Source organism: Myotis daubentonii, chromosome 1 (genome assembly GCF_963259705.1).
Source record: "Myotis daubentonii chromosome 1, mMyoDau2.1, whole genome shotgun sequence".
Lineage (NCBI taxonomy): Eukaryota > Metazoa > Chordata > Mammalia > Chiroptera > Vespertilionidae > Myotis > Myotis daubentonii.
In genome coordinates this window covers 89,320,778-89,342,821 of record NC_081840.1, presented here as the reverse complement: position 1 = coordinate 89,342,821, position 22,044 = coordinate 89,320,778, and the positions used below count along the sequence as shown (strand labels likewise).

At 36.6% G+C, this 22,044-nt stretch overlaps 1 protein-coding gene across 2 annotated transcripts in view; it reads right to left on the bottom strand.

Moving 5' to 3' along the window:
- Positions 1-22,044, bottom strand: part of LOC132241642 (signal recognition particle subunit SRP54) — a 92,307-nt gene that overhangs the window by 56,246 nt on the left and 14,017 nt on the right. For both annotated transcript variants that reach the window (XM_059710606.1, XM_059710600.1), the window contains exons 3-13: positions 17,803-17,894; positions 16,247-16,331; positions 11,319-11,423; positions 9,408-9,474; positions 9,269-9,326; positions 4,109-4,259; positions 2,924-3,072; positions 2,501-2,601; positions 1,921-2,007; positions 1,378-1,451; positions 1,058-1,166 (exon numbers count right to left, since the gene is read on the bottom strand). In XM_059710606.1, coding sequence (XP_059566589.1) covers positions 1,058-1,166; positions 1,378-1,451; positions 1,921-2,007; positions 2,501-2,601; positions 2,924-3,072; positions 4,109-4,259; positions 9,269-9,326; positions 9,408-9,474; positions 11,319-11,423; positions 16,247-16,331; positions 17,803-17,894 — 1,078 coding nt within the window. The remainder of the gene's footprint in view (positions 1-1,057; positions 1,167-1,377; positions 1,452-1,920; positions 2,008-2,500; positions 2,602-2,923; positions 3,073-4,108; positions 4,260-9,268; positions 9,327-9,407; positions 9,475-11,318; positions 11,424-16,246; positions 16,332-17,802; positions 17,895-22,044) is intronic.

The window sequence follows — 22,044 nt, the reverse complement described above, 5'->3', positions numbered from 1 at the left end:
GAGCACCTAAAGAGAAGGTGATCCAGAGTGTAGACTCTTGAGCCAAGAATGATTGAGTTTGAAGCCCACCTTCTCCACTCCAGCTAGTGGTTTTGAGGAAATTATTCAACCTCCCTGCATCTCAGTTTCCTAATCTGTAAAAGCTAGATAACAATGGATTTTGACTCCAGAATTGTCCCTTAAGATTTGTTGTGAAAATTAAGTGGGTTAATAATATATGTTAAGTCCTCAGGACAGTGCCTAAGGACAATGCCTAGGACAGAGTAAAGTATTCTAGATATGGCTGCAATTATTAATTCTGTATGTAAAACTTCTTGCAGTGTTTAAGAGAAGAGATAAGAAAGACAGAATCTTATTTAAATTACTATGAAAGCCTAGAGCTTAGGAAAGCGGTAGAGACAAAAAAAAGCATGTATTTCTTTGTAAACGAGGTCAGAGGTCAAGTGGTAAAGAGCCTTAAAAAAGGGTATGTATCATATACATGCTGGATTGTATCAGAAAGGGTAATTAAAAACTAGTAAAAAGATAAAGGGGTCTTGGGACTAGAAATGCTAATGGAATGAGAACCAGATAAAAGACCTGAAGTATAGAAGGCAGTGATATTAAAGGATTAGAGAGATAGAGCAATGTACTTCATCTAAGAAGACTGAAAAATGAACAGTTTCAGAGCAAAATAAGTTTGTAAACATTGCTTAAACTATCCCTCTCTCATAAATATCATTTCATGTTAGCATACTAGAGATCTGGAGACTTATAAATACACTTATTAGTTTCTTTTAAACCTGGCCTTCCACCAAATTTATTTGACTACAGAGCTCCCCTTTTAAGTTCTTTCTACCAACATCATGAAGAACTAGTGTTGTTTCCATGGAACTAGACCTTTTTCTCAATGATGAAGTCTATCTACTAATCATTAACCTCTGAGTAAGAGCTTTCAAACAAATACAACTCTACCTAACAAAAGCCTTGCAGTCTCAATTTTTCTCCATCTTGTCCACAAGACCACAGTGAAACTCTCAACTTGCTGATATGCAGAACAAGTAACCTACCAACTTACCTTGATCATTCATACTATCCATTATCGTCATTAATTTCTTTAGCCTTGCCATTGACTCCTGTTCATTTCCTTTGCTCATAAAATCTGTTCCAAAACCAGGGATCATCCCCTAAAACGGACATATTTAAACATAAAACCAATAATAGCTTGAGATGAATTATTCCGAATGTTGACATTTAATTATTGGCTTTAATATTGATACTAGGTTTTTAAAGTATATATTTTTACCCAAATATTAAAAATAATTAAAGCAAGTACATCTGTTCTTAGAAATTTCAATGAAAAAACAAGTTAGAAAAATACTTTTTAGGATAACTAACCAAGATTTGACTGAAGGGGCCCATTTTCATAATATTTTGAAATTGTTCATACATGTCTCGCAACGTAAATTGACCTAAAATACAATGTAAGTCAGATATATTAGAGAATGTACATTTCATTTCATAAAACTAATATTTTCTTTCATTATGGGTTCATCTTGAAGCACACTTACAAAATATCCAATTGATAAATAGTCACTGAGCAGTTATGTGCAAGATCATAGAATGAATTCAATAGAGAATATACAGATACATAGATCCTATTCTAGAGAAGCTTACATTCTATCAGAGAAAATGGAATAAAAAAATACACAAGACACTTGAAAACAAGGCAGATAAACTATACCCACTAGGATGACTAAAATTAAATTGCTCAGATGTCTGAAATTTAAAATGATTTGCATATAAATCATCTAAAAATAAACATTTCAGGAACTTGCTTTAGTAAGAGACTTATCATTTCAAACAAATAAATACTAGTTTTATTAAAAAGCAAGCAATAGAAAATATTCTGAGATAAAATGCTTTTGGCTCCTTATATACCATGTTTCAACTTCTCTATAAGTGCTTCATTGTCATCCAACTTCAACTCGTTGACTTTATCTATCAGTCCTTCAATGTCACCCATACCTATAATATGTAAAAAAGTAAAATTAACAACTAATAGCATACCTTACTTTACATTACACAAAATACATGCACATACATAACCCTGTGAGACAGGCAGGTTTGTTATTTCTATTTCACTTTATAGGTGCGAAAACTGAAGCTAGAGAGGTTAAGTGACAAAGCAGGGATGCCAACCCAGGGTTTAATTCCAAATTCCATGCTCTCTATAACAGCTGGAGACATTATAAAAGTTTTATTGCTGTTTTCACTGCTATTAGTACAACCACGTATTTCTGTATTGTGCTCTATAACTTTTCCAAAAAACTTGCCATCTAATAGCTCATGTTAACACTCTAACCATAGGAAGCAAATAACCACCATCCCTATTTTACAGGTAAGGAAGATAAATCATAGAAGGATATGATTTTTCTGAATTAGTTAGTGGACAGAATTAAAATCCTAAAGATCCATGCTATTTCTTGGAGATTTCTGTGTATTCTACCATCATACATACCAAGAAGTTTGCTGATGAAAGGCTGTGTTTTAAAAGGTTCAAAGTCATCTATATGTTCCCCTGTACCAATGAAAATAATCGGACTTTTTGTGGCAGCAACTCTGCAAAAAGAAAACATAAAAGGAAAACAAATTTCTTGCATATTTCAAAGCTAATTAGACAGAAGAACATAGCTCAAATTTCTTTTAACTAGTTAAAACAAAACTATGTATCAGAGGGACTCCAAAATTTTGTTTCTATTTAAACTTCTTTCATAGACCATATTAGGTCCACTATTGGAATATATTTTAAATAATCAATAAGAAATCTGTAAATACGCACATGTGCTCATTCACGCATACACACAGACACACAAACACACACACAGACACACACACCCCATATAAGCCTAAGACATAGCACAAGAGCATCAATGATACTTACGCACTGAGTGCACCACCTCCTTTTGCGTGGCCATCAAGTTTTGTCACTATAACTGAGGCTACATCTACTTTATCTTTAAAAGCCTTAGCCTGGGCTTCACAGGCCTGCCCAATGGAGGCATCCATCACATAAACAATGTTATCAGGTTGCTAGAAAATTTAAATAGAAAAGATACATATTTTTCCTGATCTTTAGCGATTTCATCATTAGAAGCTATATAAAATATTTATTATACATAATTATTCATCCAATCAATAAATATTTATTGAGGGAGTACTATGTATTAGGCACTATTAGGTCCTAAGACAAAGAGATGAATAAGAAAATCCTTGTCCTAGTGCGACTTACATTCTAGTCAGAGGAGACTGATAATACAAGTAAAATGGGATAGAGAATATCAGTTTTGAGGTGAGGGAAACTTCACTAGGTAGGGTAATCAGGGAAGGCCTCTCTAGAGGTAACATTTGGGCCAAGCCCTGAATAAACAGAAAAAAGTTATACAAAGATCTGGAAGAATAACACTGTAGGCAAAGAAGAGCAAAAGTAAATCAGAGAAAAAGAAAAAGTAGAAGAGTGTACATGGAAACCAAATTGAATAAAATATAGGTGAGGCTATTTCTCTTCGTTGTGCTTAACTAGGTCAAAATATTTGCATAGCTAAAAAGAAACTTATTATAATGAAGCAGTAAGCAAAGAATTATAGAATCCACCCAGTGGCAAAACATGGATTTATAATATGTGCTACAGATTACCTATAAACTGCTTCCTCTTTCCAAATTACTTCCATCAAAATTCTAAAGAGAAACTAAGTGATGATTAATATTTTAAGTGCTTCACTTTGAACATTCTAAAGAAATGTTTCTAATTTAATGTAAGTATTTACAGAAAGGAAATGCAACAGTTATTAAAGGTTCATTCCTGAATTTTTTTGTTTGTTTTCTCATACACACTTATATAAGATGAATGAGATAGGAAATTATTTTTCTGATACTTGCTCATGAAAATTTCATACTTAATATAGAGAAGATAAAGTTATTTTCATACAGATAGAGGTACCCAAAACAAAAATAAAGTACTTGGAACCTGTCTTATAGGCAAAAAATAATTTATACAGATCATAAACTCAATTAGGGTTTACAATTAACTTAACCAAAGACTTCATAATGTTAAACTGAAGCTACTTACTATAGCATTAGCAACTTGAAGCATTTCTTCAAACAAAGAGTCTTCTTGTTTATGACGGCCACTTGTATCAACAATAATAATTTCAAAATTTTCATTTTTGAACTTCTCCACTCCTTCAGAGGCAATGATAACAGGATCCATTTCTGTATAGCTATTTAACATGGACAATGATTTAACAACCACAACACCAAAACTTCCTTTAATCTATTATAGAAAGGTCATAATGATCTCAATTTCAATTTAGAAGAATAAAATCTAATAAGTATTATATATAGAAATTTGATATATGATTAGCATAAAGCGGTATCCAATTATAAAATCCTGTATGATTCTGCTATATGTCTTTCTTGAATAAATTGTGTTTCCTTCAATTTTTAAAAACACAGTAATTGAATTTATGTTATCTAGTATTTCACACATGCTTTTCCATTTAATACCCTTTTGTAAGCATTACAAAAACCATTAAATGTTCCTGTAAAGTATGACTTTTAGGCTATAAGCATTCTATCAGATAGCTATGTCATTGTTTATTAATAAATGTCTTATTGTCGGTCATTTAAGGTTTTTCTAATTTCTTGGTATTAAAAATATAGTCAATGAGAAACACATTAATGTTGCTTCTTTGAAATTGTTATGATCCACCTCTATAGGTTGACCTTAAATAAATTGGTCTGACCGTTTAGACTTTTGATTTTTAAAACAAAAATGTCCTCCACAACATTTAATTTCATTCCTATTGCACTACATTTTTACAATCTTCAAAAATGTTTCACTTTGAAAATAAAAAAATGAGATCAAATTTTAATTTGTATTCTCTTGGTTAGTGGCAACTTTTTATACAGATCAATACTGTCAAATGAAAAGACATAATCTAAAAAAAATGTTTTTCCCTAAAATAACAACACAAATTAGGTAGGAAATACACTTAATAAGAGTATGTGTGAGCCCTAACCAGTTTGGCTCAGTGGATAGAGTATCAGCCTGCGGACTCAAGGGTCCCAGGTTCGATTCCGGTCAAGGGCATGTACCTTGGTTGCGGGCACATCCCCAGTAGGGGGAGTACAGGAGGCAGCTGATCGATGTTTCTCTCTCATTGATGTTTCTAACTCTCCATCCCTCTCCCTTCCCCTCTGTAAAAAATCAATAAGATATATTTTTTAAAAAAAGAGTATGTGTGAGATTTAAATGAAGGAAATTACTAGTTATGGACATAAAAATATTTTTTAACAAAAAAGATATAGCAGATTCCTAAATGGAACTATACAAATATAGTAAAGATGTCAGTTCTCCCCTAAATTAACTGATTTCAATGTAGTTCCAATAAAAATCTTGGGGTGATTTTTCATTTTGAAATTTAATAAAGAATTCTAAAATTTATCCAGGGAAATTAGCTGGTTAGAATAGGCAAGAAAATGTTGATAAAGAAAATACAAATTAGTTACTACTAGATATATGATCAGATATGTTCATAAGGAAAGTGCTTAATAATATACATACATACAAACAAATGAATACAATGATGTCATAAAAAAGAATTATCTTAAACAGTATATTGTCTGTTACAGAATTATTAAGATCCCATTTTCTTAGAATTTGGTGTGGTTTTTTTTTTAATATATTTTATTGATTTTTTTTTTACAGAGAGGAAGGGAGAGGGACAGGGAGCCAGAAACATCGATGAGAGAGAAACATCAATCAGCTGCCTCCTGCACACTCCTCACTGGGTATGTGCCCGCAACCAAGGCACACGCCCCCGACCGGAATCGAACCTGGGACCCTTGAGTCCGCAGGCTGATGCTCTATCCACTGAGCCAAACCGGCTAGGGCTAGAATTTGTTTTAATGAAGTATAACATACATAGAAAAGTCACACAAATGATCAACTCAATGAATTTTCGCAAAGCAAACACACCAAGATCAAGAAACAACGTAACTAGCACCTCACTCCCTCCCAGTAATAATCACTATCTTGTCAGAAGATCCCATTTTTAATCAATTCTATAGTGGCATATTTACATACAATAAAATGCACTATTTTAAATGTTCATTTTGATTAATTTGACAAATTTACATAACTCATATAACCACTACCACAGCAATCGAGGTACAAAGCACTGTAAGAGTCTATTTTAATTTAAAATGATCTATCTATTCATCTATCTATCCATCCATCCACCCATCCATCTACCTACTAACTTATCTATCTATTTGATTTGTAAAGATATTGAAATCAAGCATAGATGGACATGCTAAAAACTGTTAACTGGGAAGTGAAACTATTAGTGATTTCACTTCTTTAATTTAAAACTTTAAATTAAAATAATGTGTTTTTTTAAAAAGATAGAACAAATAACATTACAGTTCTGTATCTACCACCTCCCCCACCAAATACTATATATAAATTTAACATTGCAGATATAGTTCAAGTTCTTCCCCAGTCCCATTCCCTTCAGCCCTCCAATATGTTTTTTAAGGTAACATGAATAAAGAAGAGGTTATTTAATAAACGGTATTGAGAATACTAGTTAAAAATTAATACTCTGGCCCTAACTGGTTTGGTTCAGTGGATAGAGGTCGGCCTGTGGACTGAAGGGTCCTGGGTTCGATTCCGGTCAAGGGCACATGCCCAGGTTGTGGGCTCAATTCCCAGTGTGGGGAGTGCAGGAGACAGCCGATCAATAATTCTCTCTTTCCCTCTCCCTTCCTCTCTGAAATCAATAAAAAAATATATATATAAAAAATTAATACTCTGGCTTTGGTCAAAAGTTCAAGTAATTATCAGAGCTTTTATATCATTTGCAAATTTTAAACCTTACAGATATAACATTTTATTATCACTTGGACCTTTTTAAAAATATATATTTTTATTGATTTCAGAGAGGAAGGGAGGAGAGAGAAAGAAACATCAATGATGAGAGATCATTGATCGGCTGCCTCCTGCACGCCCCCAACTGGGGATCAAGCCTGCAACCTAGGCATGTGCTCTTGACTGGAATTGAACCGGGAACCCTTCAGTCCATAGGCTGATGCTCTATCCACAGAGCCAAACCAGCTAGGGCTCCCTTGACTTTTAAACCAATGTGAGAAACAGTTTTTATCCTAAAATTAAAATACCCATTATTATTCATTAATCTATTTGTTAGAAATTATTATTAAAAAATAACAAATAACAAATAAATAAATAAAGAGCCTATATAGCCAAAGTTCATTAGCTTTTTTTGGCCAACCAAAAAGTAGAAGGTAATGACTAACAAAAAAATATCCACTATTTAATTACCTCAAATTTGAGCTTCTTTAAACTTTCTTCCTGAAGGTATTATAAACCATTTACATTAATAATGTTAAGAAAAACGCTATTTTCTCAAACAAATCCTCCTAAATTCAATCTAGACTTGTTTCTTTTCATTAATCATTCTAACATATACAAACTACCTAACTGAATAGTAATGTATCAAATGAAGGATAGCAATGATCAGAATCTGAGATGTGTACAGATTATAAGCCATTTTAAGATGATGAATTTTTTAAAAAAAATTGGAGAGAGAGAGAGAGAGAGAGAGAGAGAGAGAGAGAGATTTGTTGTTCTACTTATTTATGCATTCATTGGCTGATTTCTTGTATGTGTCCTGACCAGAGATCAAACCCACAACCTTGGTGTATGGGGACAACACTCTAACCAACTGAGCTACCCAACCAGGCAGAACATCAAACTTTTAAAAATGATGTACTAAAGCAACAGACAGTATGGAATGCACCACTGTGTGTTTAAACGAGGAGTACTTTAGACAGATCTTAAAAGAAACAATAGGAATAGAGAGCAGCAGGAGGAGTTCAGAAAGTATGCAAAGGCAGGATGATAAGCATGCAAAGCAGAATTAAAAACTAAACAATTTCTACTCTAATCTATCAGGTTGAACCAGAAGAGTTATGTTATAGTAATAAAAGTTACCAACTTAATAATTATAGTCCCACTTTGTTCCTGAAAGAATTTAAACTTATAAGTATATATTAGTATATATTAAAACTAGGGGCCCGGTGCACGAAATTCGTGCACTGTGTGTGTGTGTGTGTGTGTGTGTGTGTGTGTGTGTGTGTGTGAGTGTCCCTCAGCCCAGCCTGCCCCCTCTCACATACTGGGAGCCCTCAGGCGTTGACCCCCATCACCCTCCAATCGCAGGATCGGCCCCTTGCCCAGGCCTGACGCCTCCGCCAGAGGTGTCAGGCTTGGACAGGGGACCCCCATCTCCCCCCGATCACTGGCTCTGACCCCCGGCCAGGCCTGAGGCCTCTGGCCCAGGAATCATGCCTGGGCAGGGGACCCCCATCTCTCTCTGATCACTTGCTCCACCCCCCGCCCAAGCCTGACGCCTCTGGCCCAGGCTTCAGGCCTGGGCAAGGGGACCATCATATCCCCCCAATCCCCGGCTCTGCCCCCCGCCCAGGCCTGATGCCTCGGCCAGAGGAGTTGACCCTCATCACCCTCCGATCACCAATCACCAGATCGGCCCCTTGACCAGGCCTGAGGCCTCCGGCAGAAGCGTCAGGCCTGGGCAGGGGACCCCCAGCTCCCCGCGGTTGCAGGCTCCGCCCCTGCCCAGGCCTAACGCCTCTGGCCTAGCATCCGCCCAGGCAGCGGGGACCCGCAGTGGCAGCGGCCCCGCGATCGTGGGCTTCGCTTTAGGCCCAGGCAAGGGACCCCTAGCTCCTGGGACTGCCAGCTTCAACCGTGCCAAGCTCCCATCGCTGGCTCCACCCCTACTTCCTGCTATCACTGGCCAGGGTGGCAAAGGCGCCTGATTCTCCGATCATGGCTGGGGGCCAGGGCAAAGGCGGCCCCAGGGCCGCCTTTGCCCTGGCCCCCAGCTCTCAGCTCCCCCCTGGGTTTCCGATCACTGTCAGTGGCAGGGGGCTTCTTCCTGCTTTCCCTTTCGCCTCCCTGCATTGTGCCTACATATGCAAATTAACTGCCATCTTGTTAGCAGTTAACTGCCAATCTTAGTTGGCAGTTAATTTGCATATAGCCCTGATTAGCCAATGAAAAGGGTAGCGTCATACGCCAATTACCATTTTTCTCTTTTATTAGTGTAGATGTGACTAGATAACATAAAATAAAGAGACAAGATGAAGCACTTGAGTATCAAAATAAAAAACAAAAACCCACCTTCCATAGAATGGAATTCTTGCTTTGGTAGCATTCTGTTTTAGTTGGTCAAAAGCCCCTACGAGATAAAGAGTTAATGAATTCTCAAACTTAAAAATAAAAATTACAGGAAACAAAATTTTAAATTTCAACACATTACCTGCTCTGAATGTGTCTGCACATATCAAACAGGTCTTCCAACCTTTCCTCTGGTAATAATAAGCTAACTGGGAAAGGAAGATTAAAAAATATGTAATATCAATAAAAATACATTATTATATACAGAATTTTTACTGTTTATCCTAGTTATTTACTTAAGGAATTAAGTACAACTACCCATATTCTCCTGAGTAATATTATTAAATTTTTGAATACAGTAACTTTCCTAAAGAGTTTAAATTCTGCCATACAGTCACATTCAAAGGATATAAGATGATCAAGCAACAAATGACTGTAGTAAAAATTTTTAATTACTATTAGTGTCCATGAAGTAAAAATAGTAACATCATCTTCTAAGAAATAATCTTTTGTTTTTTTTCTAGGCTTTAACATAGTTGAAGCTTGTGAAACTAAAGGTGGTAACAAAGTTGAGGCACCCAATTCTGGAGGAAAGTGTGGTATAATAAATTAAAAATTAGCATAAGAATATCTATATATATAAAAGCCTAAGCAATCGAATGACTGGTCGCTATGACATGCACTGACCACCAGGGGACAGACACTCTTGTCCGGATCGGGCCTGTGGGGATCAGGCCCAAACCGGCTATCCGACATCTCCTGAGGGGTCCCAGATTGCGGGAGGGCACAGGCCAGGCCAAGGGAACCCACTGTGCATGAATCCATGTACCAGGCCTCAAGTTTAAAATAAAGATCTATATTATGCTGGATGTGACACTGTGAATAGGAGAGTCTTGAGCCATAGGAGATAAGGTAAACTTTCCTTTTTTTCCTCTAAAAAACATATACTCACCTCCTTAAAGGACAGGAAGTCTTCTTGGTAAAAGAAATAACATAGTTATATAGAAACTAGAGGCCCAGTACATGAAATCCATCTACTGAGGGGGTCCCTCAGCCTGGCCTGCGCCCTCACAGTCTTGGACCCTTAGCTCCTCACTGTCAGCCTGCTTGCTGCTCCTTACCGCTCGGCTCGCTGCTCCTTAGCACTGCCACGGAGTTGGGAGAGGCTCCAGCCACCACTGCTGCACTCGCCAGCCGTGAGCCGGGCTTCTGGCTGAGAGGTGCTCCCCCTGTGGGAGCACGCTGACCACCAGGGGGCAGCTCCTGCATTGAGCATCTTCCCCCTGGTGGTCAGTGCGCATCATAGTGACCAGTCAGTCGTTCCTCTATTCAGTCGATTTGCATATTAGGCATTTTTTTAAAAAAATGTATTTTATTGATTTTTTACAGAGAGGAAGGGAGAAAGAAAGAGAGTTAGAAACATCGATGAGAGAGAAGCATCGATCAGCTGCCTCCTGCACACCCCCTACCGGGGAGGTGCCTGCAACCAAGGTACATGCTCTTGACTGGAATCGAACCCAAGACCCTTAAGTCCGCAGGCCAACGCTCTATCCACTGAGCCAAACCAGTCAGGGCACATATTAGTCTTTTATTACATAGGATCTGTCATTTTTACAAAAAGCAATCACAAGTGCCCTGGCTGGATAGAGCATCAGCCTGTGGCCTGAAGGGTCCAGGGTTCGATTCTGGTCAACGGTACATGCTTGGGTTGCGGGCTTGATCCCCACTGGGGGGCATGAAGGAGGCGGCCGATCAATGATCTCTCTCATCATTTATGTTTCTACCTCTCTCTCCCTCTCCCTTCCTCTCTGAAATCAATAAAAAAAAAAAAAATATATATATATATATATATTTTTTTTAAAAAGCAATCACAAGAGAAACTATGGGTTTTCTTTTTCTTATCCTACAAAAAGCTATTACAAATATATAATAGATACATCAAGTAACACAAATCTGAAAAGCAACAATACTATAAAGCCTGATTTAACATAAAATTTGATTTTTATAAACCTATCTTTTCTATCACTTTATTTTAAAATTAATTATAATTTACCTTTGAACATGTGGTAGTTTTACCACTCCCTTGCAATCCAACAAACATTATCACATTCTGTTTTCCTTTAGTAGGTGTCCATGCTTTAACTCCAGGGTCTACAAGCTACATTCCAAAAATAAAATCAGGTTAACATATGCTTACATTCAAAGCATCTCTCCCCAAAACTTTTAAATTGCAAAAATAATTTAAGGACATTTGTATAAAAGGAAACCATTATTCTACCATTCTAATACAACTCTATTTCCCTTTGTACACACATAGTGAAATTTAAGAACTTAAAATAATGCATTGTGAAGTCATAAGCAAGCCTATAATGCCAAACCAATTCAGAGTAAGGATCTCAAAACATTTTTTAGGACAAAGTAGGATGTGAATGAAATGTGAGATTGAGTTTGAGCCAAAGGAGCAGTCCACACCAGCACTGCAGAAATATGAAAAAATATATATAGGCCACATATGAATTTTTAAATTTCTAATAGTGACATTTAAAAAAGCAAAAACAATATTAATTTTAATATTTTATTTAACCCAATACACCCAAAATATTAACATTTCAACATGTGGTCTATACTTAAAAATTAAGATATTTTATATTCCCTTTTTCTATAGTAGGTCTTCAAATTTGGCAAGTGTTTCATACTTACAGTAAACCTCAATTTGGACTAGCCATACTACAAAAGTGCTCAAAAACCACAGGTGGCAAATGGCTACAATACTGAGACAGCACCTATCTTTACATTCAATTTGACAAACGTTGATATATGAGCAAAATTATAAATTACATGTGAAAGACGTTCCAAGTCAGTCAAATGTCAAATTTTCCAACACCAAAGCTCTACTGTTCTATAAATTAATTATATTTAGAGGGTTAATAAAAAATAATGTGGAAAATTAAGGTTCATACATGAATAGTTCCCAAACTAACAAGCATGAGGTATTTTTAAAGTTCATTGGAAAAAAAACTAATTCATTTGCAAGTCAGTTGTTTGGAGCTTAAAACATGGATCTCTGTCCTATATAATAAAAGCCTAATATGAGCCTAACCAGTTTGGCTCAGTGGATGGAGCGTCGGCCTGCGGACTGAAGGGTCCCAGGTTTGATTCCAGTCAAGGGCATGTACCTTGGTTGCAGGCACATCCCCAGTGGGGAGTGTGCAGGAGGCAGCTGATCGATGTTTCTCTCTCATTGATGTTTCTAACTCTCTATCCCTCTCCATTCCTCTCTGTAAAAAATCAATAAAATATATATTTTTTAAAAAGCCTAATATGCTAAGTGTCTGGTCGTCTGTTCAACCAATCAAAGTGTTATATGCTAAGGTCGCTCAACTGCTCGCTATGACGTGCACTGACCACCAGGGGGCAGATGCTCCATCTGGTAGGTTAGCTTGCTGCTGGGGTCCAGCCGATCAGGACTGAGTGAGAGGGGCCAGACACTCCCTAGAGCCCTCCCTCGGTCCCTCCCGGGCTGGCCAACCTCCCACATCCCTCTCCGACCCAAATCGTGCACTGGTGGGGTCCCTTGGCCTGGCCTGTGCCCTCTCACAATCTGGGCTGAGGAACCCCATCCCCGAGAGCACGAATTTTGTGCACCAGGCCTCTAGTATAATAATAAAAGCATAATAGTAATTAATGTCCTAGATCAGAAATTGACAAACTACTGTATGTGTATAAAAAGCTTAATGAAACATTACCACACCCATTCACTTACTGCTTTTGTGCTACAACAGCAGAGCTGAGTAGTTGCAACAGAAACCATATGGCCCACGAAGCCTAAACTATTTAGTCCTTAAGAGTAAGTTTGCTGAACTCATGCTAAAGGATACCATAAAAGTCACATAATCCATCTTATACTTGAATTTGGAGGAAAGCCACGTTGTGGAGAAAGGAGGAAAAGAATACACATTTGCCTAGCCTTATTAAGCGAACTTATGAAATAGGCAAAATCTATCTTAAATATAAATCCACTCCTTTTAGAAAACTGATGCCACCTTACATTTACCTCCATTCTCTATATCTCATGGCCAAATGAGCTCTCTATGAACCTACTATTTGGAACATATGCATTTTACTGAATTATTATTTTATAAATCTATTCTTCCAGCTGCACTCTACAATAATAGTATGGAAATTTTTTTTTTTTAAAAATATATTTTATTGATTTTTCACAGAGAGGAAGGGAGAGAGATAGAGAGTTAGAAACATCGATGAGAGAGAAACATCGATCAGCTGCCTCCTGCACATCCCCCATCAGGGATGTGCCCGCAACCCAGGTACATGCCCTTGACCGGAATCGAACCCGGGACCTCTCAGTCCGCAGGCTGACGCTCTATCCACTGAGCCAAACCGGTTTCGGCAATAGTATGGAAATTTTTAGTCTCAGGACTCCTTTATAATCATAGTTTGTAAAGGTTAGTGCAATGTAGAATATGAAACCCTATTAACTTTTTTTTTTTCCTATTAACTTTCATACTCTATTACAGTGACTTTCAACCTTTTTCATCTCATGACACACATAAACTAATTACTAAAATTCTGTGGCATACCAAAATATATACTGTACTTTTTGCTGATCTGACAAAAAAAAAATAGGTATAATTTTGATTCATTCACACCAGACAGCTGTTGTTGTGCTGGCTTTTGTCATTTTTTTTATATTATAACCTAAGGGAAAAGAGGTCAGTGCCCCTGACTAAACAGTCAGATATCGAATGTTTTAAAAATTCTTGCAGCACACCAGTGTGCCACTGCAGTTGAAAATCGCTGCTCTATTACATTAAAATCTGTTATTATATCTTGCACTTTGCATGGATCTTACATGTTACATGATTTTCTAATATCGTACATTAGTCATTTTGAAAATATTGGGATTCACATTCACTATAGAACATCAAATAATTTTATTTATTAATATCAATACTGATATCATCAGAAAAGTAAATATTGGAACACTGTCAAACTTAAGGTAGAGATACAAGTTTTTAGTTTTCACTTGAAAACTTGAATTTTATCGCTGGCCACAATATTGTTAGTTATTTACCTTAAAGTGCCAGGCTTACTTTATTTACTTTGGAGAAAATATTTGCCAAATACCCAAGTCTGAATAACCAGACTATCTATTTGTTGTACATTCACACAAAAATGGTGATGTAGCCCTGACCGGTTTGGCTCAGTGGATACAGCGTCGGCCTGCGGACTGAAGGGTCCCAGGTTTGATTCAGGTCAAGGGCATGTACCTTGGTTGTGGGCACATCCCCAGTAGGGGGTGTGCAGGAGGCAGCTGATCGATGTTTCTCTCTCATTGATATTTCCAACTCTCTATCCCTCTCCCTTACTCTCTCTAAAAAAAATCAATAAAATATATTTTTAAAAATAAAAATAATCTTAAAAAAATGGTGATGTAGAAAAAAAGTGGCTTACAATCAAACAATCACACTTGTGCTTTCCTCAAGTTAACCATCAAATTTCAGTATGCAGCAAAAGGGCTTTCTGCATATTTCCCATTTCATCACACAAAATCTTATAAAGACGTGTGTATACTCAAGGATCAAGATTTAGTACAACTAATAATTTCTATTGCTCCATGAAGGACATTCTTAAGTGAAACTGGCAATTTATTTATTTATTGCAAGTGTGTGGTAGTAAAGAGTACAATGTCTACCAGTATAGTTTGGTACCATTGCTTTGATTTGTGCTGGGGAGTTTTACTCACAAGTGCTTTTGCACCATCAGTGCAAATACCAACACAGTAAAAGAGACAAAAAAGGCAAATAATGTTTTCATGTTACTGTGAAAACAGTTTGACCTTACTTTGAACACCACTGCTCTGGACCATAAGCTTCTGAATATAAGCACCAGTCTTGCTCATTTCTGTTATCAGCGGCATTTAGCATACTGCCTAGAATAAGGCAGATACTCAATAAATGCTTTTTAACAAAGCACTTGATGCTCCGGAATCGCCTGTAGAAGCCAACCCCTAAAATTAACAATTTTCACTCATCCTGTGCTCATCTCAGGTGTTAGATGAAAAGCAATCTGGAAATAATGTGAGCAGCACTGCACAAGGAATTCGGAGATCAGACCTAGGTCTGCCACCAACTAGTTGTCTTACTTTTCTCAACTGCAACTCAGAAGTATGACTGGATAAATCTTTGATTGCTTTCCTCTGAATTTCCTTTTTTATTAATTAGTCTACAGAACTAAACTGAAATGACACAGCCATCTGAGATAACTAGACTTTCTCTAAGTACTAATCAGCTCTGCAGGAACCAAAGGAGTAGTTAAAACAAATCACACAACATAGAGAAAAATACCAGACCACTAGCAGACATCTGTTGCTCTTTAAAAAGAAAAAGAAAGAAAAAAAAAAGAGGCTTTAGTTCCTTCTCCTTCCCCTCTCCCCACCATTAGATTGCATACATATTTATTAAAACTCTAAAGATTTCACCGTAATTTTCATGACAGCAGCAACAATATCAGTTCTAAGGTGAGGCAGGGTAAGGTTATATTTACTCATGCAAAATGAAACTTTGTTAAACCAAAATTGCTCATATCTAGGCAAGAGTTGGGATATTTGGCCTTTTCAAAGAGAATACTGTACACAGTGAAGAGTGTAGAAAAGAACACTTGCCCAGAGTGATTTTCTGTACAAAAGTAGGACCTGCAAATAGGCAAAACATGACTTTGGCATTTTTTTGCAGGAATAGTACTGGACTTCATATCTGTAATCAGAATTTTGTATTTAGAAAAGTCTATAATAAAATTAGGCCACTTTAAAAAGTTAATAATCCTCAATACTTCTAATATAGATTAACAGTCTATAAAAATATAAAAAAGTATTCTAAAATAGTATTCCTGTTTGTAGTGCTAAGGTATTTTCACCCTTTGAGTCTATAGAGAATCATAGCAGAAGCTTGATATACTTTTTACCTTCACAAGTTCTTTAAATACAGCATGCTGAATCATTTTTCTTTTGTTAAGACCAGATGCCATCTCTTCAAGATCAATAGCAGACCTTCATGATGATGGTATTTGGGGGTAGGAGGAAGAAGAGCCAGTTAAGACACTAAAAAAAGAAGTTCCTCTCCCAAAGAATGTAAAAATATTTAATTATTCATATTAAAAGCCTTCAAAATTAACATGCATATAATTACTACAGATTCAAAAGCCTACACTATAAAGAATGTACCAGAATGTACCATGAAATATTAGATGTAAGACATTGGTTAGTTTTGGAAGGCTTTTAAAAAAAATTTAAATATTAGTTTGTCTTCATATCACTGCAGAGTATTAATTTTATTTATTTTTCTTGCAGCATATATACTTGATATATTTAAACCTAGCAGAAAATAAGACTACTTCTCTAGTTCTACATACTTAAATGCTAGTAGTACTACATTTATTACTCAGACTGGTAACATGAAAAAGAGGATGACCTGTGCATAACAAGGGCTAGGATGCAAGCAGTTAACTGAGTTCCTTACATTATCCTATGTGCCCTACTCCAGCCAGTGACCCTCCCGGTGAACACGATAACTGAGACCAGATACATTTCTACTTCATTCAAATTTGGACAAAGAAACCAAAAGGGAAATAAAAGACAATCTATAATAATAAAAGTGTAATATGCTAATTAGACCGGACAGCCAAACGACCTTCTGGACCTCATTCTGGACGTCCTCCTGGATGAAGCCTCGGCAGCAGGGGCCGAGGCAGAGGCAGTTGGGGCGACCAGGCAGGCAGGCAGGCAGAGTGGTTAGGGGTGATCAGGCAGGCAAGCGGTTAGGGGCAATGAGGCAGGCAGGCGAGCGGTTAGGGGTGATCAGGCAGGTGAGCGGTTAGGGGCTATGAGGCAGGCAGGCAGAGGCAGTTAGGGGCGATGAGGCAGGCAGGCAGAGGCAGTTAGGGGTGATGAGGCAGGCAGGCAGAGTGGTTAGGGGCAATCTGGCAGGCAGGCGAGCAGTTAGGAGGCAGTGGTCCTGGATTGTGAGAGGGATGTCCGACTGGCAGTTGGACATTCCCCGAGGGGTCCCAGATTTCGAGAGGGTGCAGGCCGGCCTGAGGGACTTCCCACCCCCTGCCCTGTGCACAAATTTCGTGCACCAGGCCTCTAGTTCTCCAATAATGAAGGAGACTAATTAATGCTATCTTAAGCCTGAAGAGGATAAAATGGCACCAATTTTCTATAAAAAATCTGAATTGTTAAAAGGTTTTTATATTAAAATACTATACAGTATATGATTGAATCCATCCAAAGACAGTAGTAAAATGGAAAGAAATCCATAATTAAATGAAAGCCACATGTAATTTATTCTTTGAACAATCATGAAAACATACTATACACGTAATCTAACATATGAGTTCTATTCTTTTCCAGTGATGTACAGCAGAAACTTTTCATGATACAGAACTTTTCTAGTTAGCTCTTCATCCCAGAAAACTAAATTTAGTTTTGCCTGTTTTATTACCTAATTAATTGAACTTACTTTACATTTTCTCTGAGTTGCTTCACTAGTTTAATATTAACATCTGCTTCCAATAATGCTGTGCATACTTCTTTTAGCATAGCATTTAATACCTGCAAATAAATACAAATTGAAAATGCTCAGTGTATTATTTCCATTTCAATCATATAAAAACAGTGGTTGATAAGTCATCATATACTACCATAGCTAAATAAAAACAATATTACACTATTGGGGAAACAAAAAGTGTTGTTAGCCTTAGAGATATCATCTTATAAAATGTCTAGTCATTTTGTCAAAAAATACATTCTATTTAGTTTTATTCAATTAAGTATTAATTAAAATTTTATTCTGATATTAAAGTAATAAGACAACATATAAGCCAAAGAAAGTTACTACACAATAGTGTTGCTAGTAAGTTTTCTATGTCACTGAACACCTCCCATTTGCTGATACACAACACTTTATATTCACAATATCTACTTCACTGGACTACCATGGAGGAAAATGTAACAAAAGAAAATGATCCTCCACTAACAACTTACTATCATCACATATTAGTTGAGTGGCAAGGCAACGCGATTAAAAGATCACAAACTAAAAAGTCTTAAGAACTGACGGTGTTGCTCAATGGTTAGAGTGCTGGCCCGCACATTGAAAGGTCCAGGTTTTAATGCCCAGTCAAGAGCATGTATGGGAGGCAACGAATAGATATGTCTCTCTCACATTGATGTTTTTTTCTCTCTCTTTTCCTTCCTCCCACCCTATCCCCCTCTCGCCCTCCTAAAAAATCAATGAAAAAAATGTCCTCAGGTGAGGATTTGGATTAACACACACACTAAAAGAAAAGATGAGGCTTTTGCTGCTCATGTAAATAAGTGTTTACACACTAGAAGGTAAACTCCATGAGGGCAGGGATATAACCCTTGTAAACATTTGTGTGCCCAACATTGGAGCACCTAAATATGTACAGCAAATCTCAATGGACATAAAGGGAGAGATTGATAGCAATAGTCATAGTAGGGGATTTTAATACCCTATTGACATTTCTGTCTTCCAGACAGAAAATAAATAAAAAATAGTGGCCTTACATAACACAGTAGATCAGATGGATTTAATTATAAATTCAGGGCATTTCACCCCAAAGCAGCAGGATATATTCTTTTCAAGTACATTTTCTAGGACAGACCACATGTCAGTACATAAATCAAGTCTCAAAAAATTTATGAAGACCGAAATCATATCAAGCATTTTCACTGACCATAATGATATGAAACTAGAAACCAATCACAAAATAAAGACTGAAAAACACAAAGACATGGAGGCTAAATAACATGTTACTAAACAAGAATGGGTTAACAATGAGCTCAAGGAAGAAATAAAAAGATACCTTGGAATAAATGAAAATGAGAACACAACAACCCCAAATCTACGGGACACAGCAAAAGCAGTTCTAATAGGGCAATTCACAGCATTACAGACCTACCTCAAGAAACAAGAAAAGTGTCAAAAAAACCCAATCTAACTTTACATTTAAGGGAACTTGAAAAAGAACAACAAACAAAGCCCAAAGTGAGTATAAGGAAGAAAATAATAAAAATAAGAGCAGAAATAACAAAACAGAGTATAAAGAAATAATACCAAAGATCAATGAAACCAAGAGCTGGTTCTTTGGAAAGATGAATAAGATTGACAAACTTTTAACCAAACTCATCAGGAAAAAAAAGAAAGAGGACCCAAATGAATAAAATTAGAAATGAAGCAGGAGAAGTAACAACCGACACCAAAGAAATACAAAGAACTGTAAGAAAATATTATGAAAAACTATATGCCAACAATTTGGAAAATTTGGATGAAATGGATAAATTGCTAAAAACATACATTCTTCTAAAATTGAATCAGGATGAATCAGAAAATCTCAGACAGATTATAACTGGAAAAATTAAAGCAGTAATTAAAAAAAAAAAAAAAAAAAAACTCTCAACAAACAAAAGCCCTGGACCGGATGGTTTCATAGATGAATCTTACCAAATATTCAAAGAACTAACACCTATCCTTCTCAAACTATTCCAAAAAATTCAAGAGGAGGGAAGACTCCTAAACTCATTTTATGAGGCCAGCATTATCCTAATTCCAAAAACCAGATTAGCAAACCAGATACAGCAATACATTAAAAAGGTCACACATAATGGTCAAGTTGGGATGCAAGGTTGGTATAATATCTGCAAATGAAGGATAAAAACCTCATGATCATATCAATAGATGCAGAAAAAGCATTTGAGAAAGTTAGCACCTATTTATGATAAAAACTCTCAGCAAAGTAGAAATAGAGGGAACATTCCTCAACATAATAAAGGCTATAGATGACAAATCCAGAGCCAACATCATACTCAATGGGCAAAAACTACAAGCGTTTCCCTTAAGATTGGGAACAAGACAGGGATGCCCACTTTTACCACTCTTATTCAACATAGCACTGGAAGTTCTAGCCACAGCAATCAGATAAGAAGAAGAAATAAAAGGCATTGAAATTGAAAAAGAAGAAGTAAAACTGTTGCCCTGGCAGTGGTTAGAACATCGACCCACACATGGAAGGGTTGTAGGTTCGATATCCGATTGAGGGCACATACCTGGGTTGCAGTTTCGATTCCTGGCCCTGGTTGGGGCACATGCAGGAGGCAACAAATCAATGTGTCTCTCTCACATCAATGTTTCTCTCTCTCGCTCTCTCTTCCACTCCTCCCCTCCCTTTCACTCTCTCTAAAAACCAACGGAAAAAATATCCTTGGGTGAGATTAATATAATAAATAAAAATTATTTTTTAAAAAAAGAAGTAAAGCTGTCACCATTTGCAGATGATATGATACTGTATTTAGGGAACCCTAACGATCCCACCAAAAAACTACTAGTACTAATAAATGAATTCAGTAAAGTAGCAGAATACATAATACCTGAAATCAGATACATTTTTATACACCAATAATGAACTATCAGAAAGGGAAACTAAGAAAATAAACCCATTCAAAAATAGAATAAAATACCTAGAAATAAATTTAACCAAGGATTAAAAGACCTATACTTGGAAAATTATAAGACACTGAAGAAAGAAATTGAAGAAGAGACAAATAAGTAGAAGTATATACCGTGTTCATGGATAGGAAGAATTAACATCATTAAAATATCCATACTACCCAAAGCAATCAATATAGTCAACACAATTCCTATCAAGGTACCAATGGCATAGTTCACTGAACTTAGAACAAATATTCCAAAAATGTATATGGAACCACAAAAGACCGGAACAGCCACAGAATCTTGAGAAAGAAGAACAAAGTTGGAGGAATCATGCTCACCTAATTTCAAACTACACTACAAGGCCCTAGTAATCAAAACAGCATGGTACTGGCTTAAAAACAGGCATATAGATCAATGGAAGAATAGAGAAACAAACCCATGCCTTTTGGTCAATTAATATTTGACAAAGGAAGCAAGAGCATACAATGGGGTAGAGATAGTCTACTCAATAAAAGGTGTTGGGGAAAGTGGACAGATATGTGCAAAAAAAATGAAATCAGACCACCTGTTTTATATCATACACTACAATAAACTCAAAATGGATTAAAGATATAAATGTTAGATTCAAAATGATAAAAATCTTAGAAGAAATCTTAGGCAGTAAAATCTCGGACATTTCTCTTAGCAGTATTTTTTCTGTTATATCCCCTTGTGCAAGGGAAACAAAAGAAAAAATAAACAAATGAGACTACATTAAACTAAAAAGGTTTTGCACAGCAAAGGAAAACACTGACAAAATGAAAAGACAATCCACTGAGTGGGAGAACATGTTCACCAGTGATACATGAGATAAGGGGTTCATATCCAAAATATATAAAGAACTTATAAAACTAACTCAACACCAAAAAACCCCCACACAAACCCAAACAATCCAATTAAAAAATGGGCAAAGGACCTGAACAGATACTTCTCCAAAGAGAATATACAGATAGATGGGCAACAGACATATGAAAAGATGTTCAATGTTACCAATCATCAGAGAAATGCAAATTAAAACTACAATGAGATATTATCTTACACTTGTCAGAATGGCTAACATCAATAAATCACCAAACAGCAAGTGTTGGTGAGGATGTGGAGAAAAGGGAACCCTCATGCACTGTTCGTGGAAATGCAGGCTGGTGCAACCACTGTGGAAAGCACATAGAGCTACCTCAAAAAATTAAAAATGGAACTGCCATTTGACCC